The sequence below is a fragment of the Rana temporaria genome, chromosome 6 (assembly GCF_905171775.1).
Source record: "Rana temporaria chromosome 6, aRanTem1.1, whole genome shotgun sequence".
NCBI lineage: Eukaryota > Metazoa > Chordata > Amphibia > Anura > Ranidae > Rana > Rana temporaria.
In genome coordinates, this window is record NC_053494.1 from 188,177,440 (window position 1) to 188,190,828 (window position 13,389).

The window sequence follows — 13,389 nt, forward strand, 5'->3', positions numbered from 1 at the left end:
GCTTTTAGGTGAAAAGGAGGTATTTGGGGTCTTAAAGAGTACCGGTCACTGCCTCTGTCACAAGGGGTGTTTTACATTTAAAAGGACAGTGTAAAAAAAAAAAAAAAAATGTAGTCGCCCATCCCTTTGTGCACACGTGCAGAAGCGAACGCATATGTAAGTCGCGCCCGCAAACGTAAACAGTGTTCAAATCATGCATGTGAGGTATTATCACGATCGTTAGTGCAAGAGCAATAATTCTAGCCCTAGACCACCTCTGTAACTCTAAACTGGTAACCTGTAGACATTTTTAAAGATTTGCCTATGGAGATTAAAGCGGATGTGCGCTGAAAAAAAATTATTAAAAGCCAGCAGCTACAAATACTGCAGCTGCTGACTTCTAATATTAGGACGCTTACCTGTCCTGGAGTCCAGCGCTGTCCGCAGCAGAGGACGAGCGATCGCTCGTCACCCTGCTGCTCCCCCGCCATCCTCGGTGAGGGAAGCATGAAGTGCTTCACTGCCCGGTTAACTAGGGTGCGTGTGCGAGTCGCGATACGCCTGCCGATTGGCTCCCGCTGTGTACTGGGAGCCGAGTGTTCCCAGAGCACAACGGGAGGTGACGTCATGCCCGCAGTCTGCCCGAGACTGTTGTGGTCGGAAGTGGGTGCAAATACCTGTCAAATGTGACACCGGAGGGGGGAGGGTTCCGATCAGCGTGAGTTCCACTTTAGGGTACCATAGTTTATCGCCATTCCACGAGTGTGCGCAATTTTAAAGCGTGACATGTTAGGTATCTATTTACTTGGTGTAACATCATCTTTCACATTATACAAAAAAAATTGGGTTAACTTTCCTTTTTGTCGTTTTTGTTTTTTATTCATGAAAGTGCATTTCTTCCAAAAAAATTGCATTCGAAAGATCGCTGCGCAAATACAGTGTGACATAATATTGCAGGAATTGTCATTTTATTCTCTAGGGTCTCTGCTAAAAATGTATATATTTGGGAGCGCTAAGTAATTTTCTAGCAAAAGAATACAGATTTTAACTTTTAAGCAACAAGTGTCAGAAAAAGGCTTAGGCATGAAGGGGGGTTAATTGTGCAAATTACAGGCACTGTACAGTGCACCAGGACTAAATAATTGAAACTTCCAGCAAAAATAAAATCTTAGGGCCAGATTCACATAGAACTGCGGCGGCGTAACGTATCGTAGATACGTTACACCGCCGCAAGTTTTCATCACAAGCGCCTGATTCACAAAGCACTTGCAATGAAAACTACGCCGGCGGCCTCCGTCGCAAGGCTGGCCAATTCAAATGGGCGTGTGCCATTTAAATTAGGCGCGCTCCCGCGCCGGACCTACTGCGCATGCTCCGTTTCTTAACTCCCGCCATGCTTTGCGCGCCGTGACGTCATTTTTTTCGAACGGCGACGCGCGTAGCGCAATTCCGTATTCCCGAACGGCTTAGGCAAAAAACGTTATTTTTTAAATTTCGACGCGGGAACGACGGCCATACTTTAGACAGCAATACGTTTGCTGACTAAAGTTAGGGCACCAAAAACGACGACTAACTTTGCGACGGGAAACTAGACTAGCGGCGACGTAGCGGATGCGAAAATCCGTTGTGGATCCGCCGTAACTCCTAATTTGCATACCCGACGCTGGTTTACGACGCAAACTCCCCCCAGCGGCGGCCGCGGTACTGCATCCTAAGATCCGACAGTGTAAAACAATTACACCTGTTGGATCTTCTGGCTATCTATGCGTAACTGATTCTATGAATCAGTCGCATAGATAGAAACAGAGATACGCCGTCGTATCTCTTTGGTGAATCTGGCCCTTAGCTTTTTCTCTGCTCTCGCTACACATTAAAGGGGTTGTAAAAGTTTGTTTTTTATTTTCTAAATAGGTTCCTTTAAGCTAGTGCATTGTTGGTTCACTTACCTTTTCCTTCTAAATGTTTTTTTTTTTTTCTTTGTCTGAATTTCTCACTTCCTGTTTCTCCTCAGTAAGCTTGCCCCCACTATCTGGCTGGGGGTTAGTCAGTCAGAACAGCTTACTGAGGAGGAACAGGAAGTGAGAAATTCAGACAAAAAAAAAAACAATGCACTAGCTTAAAGAAACCTATTTAGGAAAAAAAAAAAAAAAAAAAAAAAAATCAACCTTTACAACCCCATTTAAGGGCTTTTTTGTGTGTGGTGGCCGCTGAAGAGCAATCCACATTCAGATAGCTTTTTAAAGAGCATTTGACAGGTAGTGAGGGGGGGATTAGATTACCTCCTCATTTCATGATTTAATGCTATATTGCCAAACTACTGCACCGCAATCATATGCCTTGCACGGGTTTGTGGCAAGTACCCAATGAGCTCAGTGAATGAATTTGACAAGCTGTTCCACGTGTCAATGGATGCGTCCTGAATTAAAAACGCTGTAGCTGTGACATGTGAACAGCTCTGTCCAGCTGTTATGTTACAGTTAGGATGGGTGGCCAGGGGGAGGTAAAACTGCAGCTTAGCTGGCCATTTTTACCACACATCAGAAAGAGACCCAACAGCCACCCGTGACCCAAACATTATACCTGTCACCCCCTACATACAGTTTTGCAATGCTGTTTTATTTTATTTTTTAAGCTACCAACCTTTATCAGATAAGCCATATCTGCTTCCCATGCTTCAGAGTACTGACCATGTGTCCCAGGTGAGCCTAAATGGCCTGCAAGGGAGGGAGGTGCAACACTCGGAGTGGATCAGAGGTCCCAAAAGGTATACAAAAGGAGCCTGGAAATGTGTAAACCCCGAGCAGGACTTTTCCAGGCTCCCTACGAGACCCTTTGCCACAGATGACATCCATGGTCTTGCAGCTCTCCCCTGACCGGAAATCTTTAAACCAAATTATAAAACAAAAGCACACCGGTCATGTGCAATATTTTCACTAAAATTGTATCTTAAAAAATCTCTTATACATGTAGCGTCCAGCCAAAAAGTGATGCCGCGTACACACGATCATTTTTCAGCATGAAGAAAAAAATATGTTTTTCCAACTTCATCATTACAATGTAGCCCACACACCATCGCGATGACGTACAACACGTATGACGGCACTATAAAGGGGAAGTTCCATGCGGATGACGCCACCCTTGGGGCTGCTTTAGCTGATTCCGTGTTAGTAAAAGACGATTCGCGCTTTTCTGTCTGTCACAGCGTGATGAATGTGCTTACTCCATTATGGACGGTAGTTTTACTAGAACGAGCGCTCCCATCTCATAACTAGCTTCTGAGCATGCGCGGGTTTTTAACGTCGTTTTAGCCCACACACGATCATTTTTTACAACCCAAAAAACGACATAGTTTAAAACGTCATTAAAAAATACAGCATGCTCGAAAAAAAGTTTTGTCGTTTTTCAAAAGCCGAAAAATTATGTGAAGCCCACACACCATCATTTTTAAATTACATTTTTTTAAAACAATGTTTTTTTCATGCTGAAAAATTATCGTGTGTGCGCGGCATTAGGCTAAATTAAAGGAGCTGCGGTGGCTCAACGCGATTGGCACTACGCTGACAAGCCATTCACCTCTGCAGCTAGGGGTTCGGATCCCGGTCTCGGCTACATGTGAATTGAGTTTGGTGGTCTCAGCCCGGCTCCCGGTGGGTGTGCTATGCGAGGTAAGCCTGCGCCTAGTACGCCCACCCCCCTCCCACAAAAACCACCACACTTACACACACTCGAAATTGGGTTAACATGCACGCAATTTGACCACGCGGTCTCTAAAAAAGAGAGGCGAAGGACTAACGGGGCTGGTTGAGCGGGCTAGATCCTCTCACTCCCTTATAGGGAGTCCCTCTGCCCCGTTGGGCTTCAAAGCGGAGCAGGTAGGGTGGGCTGTGTGGGAGGACCCCCTCACACACCCGCCATTGCCACCCGGGGCATGGAGAAAGGTGGCAGATTGCCTCTGGGGGAGGCCTGCCTACTCCCAACTCCTGCAGTCCGGCTCCTCTCTCGAGTACACGCACAAAATACACTTTAAAAAAGAAAAAAAAAATTAGGCTAAATTAAGTTGGCTTCACTGTAGTGTAGTGGTGATCTGTTTTCTTGGTCTGGTCAGGGTTTCCCAGGCTGGGTGATTGATTGCTCTTGCTTGGTTCTGGAGGGACCTTCTAGAAAGTAGAGCAGGGAGGGTCAATCACTAAGTTATGAATATTTATTTTACCTTGGCTAATCCCTGGAGGGGGCACCCAGAAGGTGGCTGAGGAAGGTGATAAATATTTGGAAGGCCTATCCAGAGTGTTCGATTCTCTTCATGGAGGGTTCAAGTTCTCCCGGGGCTGCTGCCCCTGGGAGGCAGCTATAGTGTGACTAGAATTACTGTTTGGGCCTCAGAAGCCACATTGTCTGATGGCCTGGAAAAGATTGCTAAAGCTACTTTTGCTGTAGGACATCCTTTTGGAGTCTGGCCTGGAGAAGGTTATTTTATCTCCCTCACTGAAGAGTATTGTGTGCAAGCTGGGTGGTAGACAGCAAATGGGACATTGTGAGTAAAACGTGGGTTTGGGACTCTCAGGCATGCCCACTGCTAGAGGAAAGTGAGTGCCAGGGGATACTGTATGGATTAAATCTGCTCTTAGGGCCCTTTCAGACCAGAAAATGCATGAGAATCGCACAGGAACGCTGTGTGGTTCCTGTGCAATTCACATGTAGGTCTGTGCAGTACGATTTCAGCCCATTCATTTTGAATGGGCTGAAATCGCACCGCACCAAACATAGTGCATGCACTATGTTTATGACCTGCATTAGGGGTGTCGCTAACTGTATTGACACCCACGGCAGATCGCAAATGCAGTTCGATTGGAACGCAGTGCTTGAGATCGCACAGGAACATTCTAGTGTGAAAAGGGCCCTTATAGAGACCTACAAATAAATTCACAAAAATACATACCCTAGACTAGAGGTCCCCAATCAGTGCCAGTCCGCAGCCTGTTGACCTGGTTGCACTGCAGGAGATGAGCATGACCGTGGTCCACTCAGGGCTATCACTGACCACAGTAGCCGCTTACCTCCTGCTGTGCAGCCATGCCTGTGTGTCCTCTCCCAGCTACCCTACCTGCCCCTGCAGACAATGTCATCCTATCAGCAGGGCAGGGTGGGGCAGGAGGAGCTGCAGATCAGAATGCAGAGCTCCTCCTCCCCCCTGCCCTGCTGATAGTATGACATCGCCAGGCGGGAGGGGGAGCCAGGAGAGGAAACCCACAGGCAGGAATCATATGCAGGGGAGGCAGACATTAGGGTTGGGAAATGTAATGTTATAGAGGAAAGGGGGGGGGGGGGCGCAGACTGCAGGGGCACTGTGATGGAGGAGGCTGTGATTGCTAGCGGCACTGTAAAATAAAGGGGATTGCACTATAAAGGGGCACTGTAATCATTACAGTGCCTCTTTAAAGTGCAGTCCCCTTTAAATCACAGTGCCCCCTTTACAGTGCAGTGCCCTTTACATCACAGCACCCCTTTACTTTACTTTACAGTGCAGTCCCCTTTAAATCACAGTGCCCCCTTTACAGTGCAGATCCCTTTACATTACAGTGCCCCCTTTACAGAGCAGTCCTTATTGCAATAATGTAAAGGGGCACTGTGATGTAAAGGGGACTGCACTGTAAAAGGGCAATGTAATGTAAACCAGGGCTGTGATGTGAAGGGGAACTGAGAACACTGATATAAAGGACTGTGCTGTAAAGGGCACAGTGGTGACAATTGATGGACACAGTGGTGACAATTGATGGGCACAGTGGCGACAATTAATGGCACAGTGGCTGCGTTTAAATGGGCACAGTGAGGCTGCAATTTTTTTTTTCCGTTTGTTTGGGCCCCCCTTAAAATTTTGAGCACCAGCCGCCACTGTGTGCTACATACTCACAAAAGATGCTCTGCAAAAACTGTATAAAACATCCATGCAGGTAAAACTTCCCTCAACTCACTGAATGAAAGTGACCCACTGTCAGGTCTGTCTAGCTTCACTAAGTCTCTACTCTACAGATGCAAAGTGACCTGCACAAAATTTGTCTCTATATAACCTTACTTTTAGTCATTGAACATGCTATGCATGAATCTATACATTTTACATAGAGGGGGTGGCGTTACAGAGGGGGCAGTGCCTGTGCACCCTTAATGGACGCACCGCCACTGCTAAAACTGGGGCATGCAAAATCTAGTGTAGCTCTGCATGGTAGCCAATCAGCTTCTACCTTCAACTTGTTCAATTAGGCTTTGACAGAAAACTGAAAGCTGACTGGTTTCTTTGCAGAGCTGTACCACATGTATTCTCGGACAAACACGAAAAATGTTCTCGCACGATAACAGACCGTACAATTTTAGTTTAATCAGTACAGTTTTCGTCCAAAAATACAAAACAAATACATTACATCAATTCTGAAATTGTATTCTGTCGTACGAGAATTTTCGTACTTTAGCAATTTATTAATTTTCGATATGGAGTTTACCAGGCGAAAAAATAAATAAACGGACGATCATTCGTCCGATAATCTCATCGTGTGTACTAGGTTTAAGATTGTATTATTGACTGGATTTTACCACCATTGTTATAGTTTAATGAATCAATCTTTTTTTTTTAAATCAAATAGACGTTTATTGAGAGAACAACATATATCCAAAAAACACACAGTGCAGTACATATTTGTTTGCACACAGGAGAAGTATACCTTCTAGGCTAAGACACTTAACCACGTACAACGGCTACACCGGTAGTGCAGTTCTGGCGATACCGCAAAGAGGGTACCACACATACACTTGGAAGACATTAGAAGTTAACAGAAGTTTCAACCAGACCAAAGTATAATAACAAAAACATTTTGTAAACCGTAAACCCACCACAGTTCAAAAGACCTCGATAGGGGGTGATCACTTTAATGAATCAATCTTAAAGGGGTTGTAAAATAATTTTTTTTCCCCCTAAATAGCTTCCTTTACCTTACCTTCACTTTACTCATCCTTCCATTTTGCTTTTAAATGTCCTTATTTCTTCTGAGAAATCCTCACTTCCTGTGTTCTTCTGTCTGTAACTCCACACAATAATGCAAGGCTTTCTCCCTGGTGTGGATAAAGCCTCCTGAGGGGGGAGGGGGCGAGCAGGAGTGTCCGGAAAATCTCTACTTTGCAGATAGAGAAAGGAGCTGTGTGTTAGTGGGTGTCCTGACACCATACCTCCCAACATTTAAAAAATTCACTGCGAGACATTCTTTAAATTTGTCATTGAAGTGGGGGGGGGGGGGGGGTGCCGCGGATTGAAGTTGTTGTTGAGCGGGGGGGGGGGGGGCGGGGATCAAAGTTGTCTCTCACCTGTGCACAGCCTTCGGTCATGTAGCATGTCTCCCCCTCAGACCCCGTGCTCCTCCTTATTGCACAGCTGCGGGAACATAAACCCGTTCGCGGGACTGCGGGAAGATGCAGTCTGTGTGGGAAAGTCCCGCTGAATCCATGTGGGTTGGGAGGTCTGCTGACACTACTACTCGCCTCCTCCTCTCTCAAGAGGCATTCTCCACAACAGGGAGAAAGCCTTGCATTACGGTGTGCAGTTACAGACAGAAGAACAGGAAGTGAGGATTTCTCAGAAGAAAGAAAGACATTTAAAAGAAAAATCGAAGGATGAGGTAAGTGAAGGAGGACTGCACTGAGGTAAAGGAAGCTATTTAGGGAAAAATAAAAAATACTTTACAACCCCTTTAATGTACTACTGTAAAGCTCTGTGGCATATAATGGAATTTTACAAATTGAAGGCTATAACATTTGATTTAAATGCACTTTATTTACTGGAATGATTATTTGTTTCAAAAAAGTCTTCAAGTTTAAAAAAATAGAGTATATAAACTAAAGCTAAAAGGCAGATGGAGTTAAACATCAGGAAATACAACTATATAAAATTTGTCACAGAAAGGAATATCTTCATATGATTGTCAGTAAAAATGTATTGCAGTATGAAAAACTTGGAGCATATTCAGAATGCTTAAAATTTCGGGAATTGGTTCCACTAAACAAATGTATAGATAAAATGTACTGAATGAACTATACAGTATAGGCTGCCATTGCTGGCCCCTTTTAAAAATGCAAGTCACATGGCTGTCTCCGACTTCAGTACTTTATAAATCATTGTTCCCCAAACCAGTACATGGCACGTGAAGTCAAAACTCCAGCCAGACAACTAGCATGTTCAAAAGTGAAGTCCTTCCATAAAGTCAGGGCCTTCTCGGAGATCCTGTATCATTCTGGTGTAATAGTGTTGGCAGTTTCCGTTTGGCAATGTTCTAGGAATCACTAGCAGGATTTGAAAGTGATCAGGTATTCGGGGTAGGCGTAGTCATCATGGAACACCACAAAGTACGTGGTTGCTGTCATATTGTCTGCCACAGAATCATAGCGCTCACCGGTGGGGTCGTTACTGAGGTGGGGAGGCTCTTTTAACTTGTAGGTTCCTTGACAATGTTTTCCAGTTATCACTGCAGCTTGGTAGACATACTTGTGCCCATTGCTGTCAGGAGTAGAATAGGTGTCGCCACAAGAGTAATTTGACCGCACAGCGAAGTAGGTGCCGTATCCTTTGGCTGTTCCTGTAAGATCAATGTAAAATAAACTGGTTACACCACCAGCTACTATGAAATATATGTGCTATATACTGTACTTTTAAATGTATCTAAACCTAGGAACAAAAATCAAAATATTGCAGTTTACCAGTTCTTATGCTGCGTACACATGATTGGAAATTTCTGTCAGCAAAAGTCCGATGTGAGCTTTTGAACGAAAATTCCGACCGTGTGTAGGCTCCATCGGACTTTTGCTGTCGGAATTTCCGCCAGCAAAAGATTGAGAGCTGGTTTTCAAATTTTCAGGTGGAAAAAAGCAAATCGGAAAATCCAATCAACTGTAGCAATTCCGACGAGCAAAATTCCGACGCATTCTCGGAAACATTTCAACGCATGCTCTGAAGCATTGAACTTAATTTTCTCAGCTTGTTGTAGTGTTGTCACTGTCACCGCGTTCTTGACGGTCGAAAGTTCAGAGAACTTTTGTGTGACCATGTGTATGCAAACCAAGCTTGAGTGGAATTCCGTCGGAAAAACTATCCAAGGTTTTTCCGATCGTGTGTACGGGGCATTAGATTTGGTGTCTGTATTCATTTTCTTTTTTCACCGGGTAATCCTGACAGTAAGGCCCTGTACACACGATCAGTCTAAACCGATGAGAACGGACTGAAGTTCAGATTCATCGGTCCAAACCGACCGTGTGTGGGCCCCATCAGTCAGTTATTCTTTGGTCCAGAAATGTAGAACTTGCTTTAAAATTGGACCGATGGACGCCTGACCGATAGGTCAAAACCGATGGTTAGTACGCAAAAGCATCGGTTCCAAACCCGCGCATGCTCAGAATCAAGTCGACGCATGCTTGGAAGCATTGAACTTAATTTTTCTCTGCACGTCGTTGTGTTTTACGTCACCGCGTTGGACTCGATCGGTTTTTGAACTGATGGTGTGTAGGCACATCAGACCATCAGTCAGCTTCATCGGTTAACCGATGAAACTGAACTTCAGTCCGTTTTCATCAGTTTGGACTAATCGTGTGTACAAGGCCTAACAAACTTCCTGTCCTAGGGTGACAACACTCTCCATACTGTATCTGTGGAGGAGCAGCATTGTCGCCCTAGTTTAAAAAGTGTGTTAGGACAACAGAGTACCTCCCCCTCTTCCTATCTGCATAACTGTAACATTGTAACTTTTAAACTCGCACGGTATTTGCGCAATCATTTTTCATAGCATTTTTTGGAAAAAAACGGTTTCATGAATTAAAAAATAACAAAACAGTAAAGTTAGCCCAATTTTTTTGTATAATGTAAAAGATTATGTTACACCGAGTAAATAGATACCTAACATGTCACACTTTAAAATTGCACACACTCATGGAGTGGCGCCAAACTTCAGTACTTAAAAATCTCCATAGGCGACGCTTAATTTTTATTTTTTTACAGGTTACCAGTTTAGTGTTACAGAGGAGGTCTAGTACTAGAATTGTTGCTGACGCTCTAACCTACGCAGCGATACCTCACATGTGTGGTTTGAACAGCTTCTGAGTGCGAGCTACTGGGGACAGGAATGTTTTTTTATTACTTATTTTTTGATTTTACTTATGGTAATTTTTTTTATTTTTACACTTTTTTTTTATTTCTTTTTTGATCACTTTTATTCCTATTACAAGGATGTAAACATCCCTTGTAATAGAAATGGTTTGTGACAGGTACACTTTATGGAGAGATGCAGGGTCAATAAGACCCCACATCTCTCCTCCAGGCTGGAAAGCATGGGATCGTGAAAAAAATTCACAGATCTCATGCCGACAGACGCGATTGCAACTTTGTTTACTTCCGGATACCCGGGCTTGATGTCATAACGTCGCGCCAGGCCACCATCTGGTCAGCAGTCATCTCTATGCTTCCCATCCGGCGCCGGCAAATCGTTTCTCCGGGTCCCCGATGGCACGTGAAAGCCCTCTCCGGGCTCTCATGTGCCATCAGTGACCCGGAGAAACGATCTGCCAGCAGGGGATGGCGGCGGGAGGAGGGGAACGGTGTTACATTGGGTGTTCTGAAATTGCAACTAGAACTTGTTACTATACTTACCTTGGGTTTATGTGCTTTAGTCAACCTACCATTAATGCCCCCAATACTACCCTTTGGACTATGTTCTACGCTGACTATCTCTACCTCTGGACCCCCCCGATGCGTAGTTTAAAAACTCCTCTAACTTTTTGGCCATCTTTACTCCAAACAGATCTGCACCCTCCTCATTTAGGTGCAGTCTGTCCCTTCTATAGTACTGGTGACCGACTGAGAAGTCGGTCCAGTCCTTCAGGAACCCAAACCTCTCCGTAATACACCAGCTCCTCAGCCACTTGTTTATTTCCTTAATCCCCCTCTGCCATTCTGGTGTGGCTCGATGTACCGGTAGTATTCCTGAGAATACTACCTTGGAGGTCCTTTTCCTCAATTTAGCTCCCAAGTCCCTAAAACCGTTCTTTTGGACACTCCATCTGCCTCTGACTTTGACAAGGTGCACTATGACAGCCGGGTCTTCCCCAGCCCCTCCCAGTAATCTGTCCACCAGATCCGTGATGTGCCGAACTTGAGCGCCTGGTAGACAGCATACAGTTCGGCGATTCAGGTCTTGTGGATTGTGGATATGAAAGGAACCATAGATGAGTAGAGACAAAGTAGATGTGCCGTGAGAGGATTGCTACACAGCAGATCGAAATAAGTGGAGGAAAATTAAAGTGATTGGGAATTCTCACCTTGTAAAACAACCCATTTGGTTTAAAATAGAAGTTATAAGTGATCACTTTTCCTCCACGCTGTTTTCTGCTGCAAAAGAGCTGGGGGGGGGGGGGGGCAGTAGCACACTGAACCTCTCAGTGAATGGCTGTGCAGGTAGTGGGTGTCAGGACAAGTCTGACCATTGGAGGAGAGCAACTTATGTTCCGAGCACAGCTAGAGAACTAACCATGTGGTGTTCTCCTGCTTAGTGTGGTCAGTTTTTAATAGGAAAGAAAGGGGACTGGCAGGAACACCATGTATTTCACACAAGGGAAGCAATACAAAGAGAACAGGATACATTTCCATATATGTACATGGTACAGCAGGCAAATATCAGGAATGTGAAATGTTGTGTATTCATATTCTTTAAGTTGGTGGAGAAAAGGGAAGGAGGAGCAGATGGGAGGTACGCTTCTGTGTCCCATCTGAAATGATTATCTTACCATGCACTCCACAGTAACTGCGATTGAAGCCTCCTTGGTTAATGTTTTTGATGTTGTCAAATGCTGTACCATGGTAAAGATGACGTATATTGCGCTTTCCTGGATTTTTTCGATCCACGGCCATTTTGTTAATCCAGAAGCTCTGCCACAGTTTCACGTGCTGAATCCTTTTAATCTGAAAACAGAGACAAAAAAGTGTTTTTCTATTTTTTAGGATTTCTTATTTGATTAAGAGTTCCCATTATCATAAGTAATGAAAGAAAAATTCTATGCTGCAGTTTTCTTGTGTTATCACTGGAGACACAGAACATGAACTGCTAGAAGCAGGCAGCCCTGTATAAGTTTATTTAGGTCCCGTCCATCCTCCATCCTCCAAGTACATGTGATTAGACACCCAGAATGCACAATGGAGAAGGATCCCTGATGCCTTCCTTGCTCTCACTTTTGGTCTGCAGGTAAGTTGTTCTGTACACTACCAATCAGCAAATTGGTCTAACCACTTTAAAACCGCGCTATAGTGCGGCTCTTTCATTCTCAGGGCACGCATTGGACTTGCTCTATCATCGTTGTGTCCTTCGGACACACCTAATCACAGATCGAGGTAAAGAGTCCAATCACAGCTTATCACATGTAAACAGACTTGCTGGTTATCAGCAGCCTTTTCCTTGCACGCTGTGTTTATGTGAGGAAAGGATTGCCGATATATGGCAAGCTTGTCAGTAGATTGTTTACACCGATAATCAGGGCACTTTTTTTAAAAGTCAGCAGCTACTAACAGTGTAGCTGCTGACTTTTAATAAGGACACCCACCTGTCCTAGGCGCCAGCGATGATAGGCCCCCGACGGCGATCGCTCGGTCCTGGCACCTCCATCCTGACTAAGGGAAACAGGCAATGAAGCCTTACGGCTTCACTGCCCGTTTCCTACTGTGCATGCGCGACTCACACATCGCTTTGCGAATGGGCGACTGCCTCCTGGGTTACACACAGTTCCCAGAAGGCAGCGTGCCCCATTCACCACAAGACACCGCGACGCAGGACGAAGAAGAAGAGGACCGCGGTGGAGAAAGAGGCAGAAGAGATACTTTCGCATAGCAACAGCGCTTTCTGGTGAGTATAAAAAAAAAATTCTAATTTGTTTTTTTTTTGTAAAAAAAAAAATATATATGGGTGGAACTCCACTTTAAATACCACCAAAAGAAAGCTCTAGCTTTCTCCAAAAAAATAATGACATTTAAAATGGGTACAGTGTTGCATGAAAGCACAATTGTCATTCTAAAGCCTCGTACAGACGATCAGATTTTCCGCGGTAGTTTGTTCTAAAACTGTTATTTGGTTACATTTTGGGTCTCTGCTCCAGCTTGGCTGTACTGTGTGCTATCCTTTTGTCTGGGGATTCCCGTCACCCCTGGACGGCAGGTGGCAGCAGTGGGGTTAAGTGTAGTTAAATATCTCCTCTCAGCAGCCTATCAGGAGGGTGGGCCACCTCGCTGTGCATGCTGCGGAGGGGCCCTGAAGGTTCTAGCTACACCTTTTCCGTATATGTAATTATTTATTTCACTTGTATTGTTTAAAGTTTTGTGTAAGGTATATAAACTGGCATCCC

At 44.7% G+C, this 13,389-nt stretch overlaps 2 protein-coding genes across 4 annotated transcripts in view; both read right to left on the bottom strand.

Annotated features, from left to right (window-relative positions):
* The window catches only part of LOC120944115 (protein mono-ADP-ribosyltransferase PARP14-like), a 59,883-nt gene extending 57,193 nt beyond the window's left edge, over positions 1 to 2,690 (bottom strand). For all 3 annotated transcript variants that reach the window (XR_005750356.1, XM_040358008.1, XM_040358006.1), the window contains exon 1: positions 2,620 to 2,690. Coding sequence is in view for 2 of the 3 variants with exons in the window: in XM_040358008.1 (XP_040213942.1) it covers positions 2,620 to 2,637 (18 nt within the window). In the remaining variant the exon portion in view is untranslated. The remainder of the gene's footprint in view (positions 1 to 2,619) is intronic.
* Positions 2,691 to 7,772: 5,082 nt separating this feature from the next.
* LOC120944447 (protein mono-ADP-ribosyltransferase PARP15-like) overlaps positions 7,773 to 13,389 on the bottom strand; it is a 39,770-nt gene continuing 34,153 nt past the window's right edge. Inside the window, exons 12-13 of the mRNA XM_040358508.1 lie at positions 11,785 to 11,959; positions 7,773 to 8,591 (exon numbers count right to left, since the gene is read on the bottom strand). Of these exons, the coding sequence (XP_040214442.1) occupies positions 8,299 to 8,591; positions 11,785 to 11,959 (468 nt within the window). The 3' untranslated portion in view covers positions 7,773 to 8,298. The remainder of the gene's footprint in view (positions 8,592 to 11,784; positions 11,960 to 13,389) is intronic.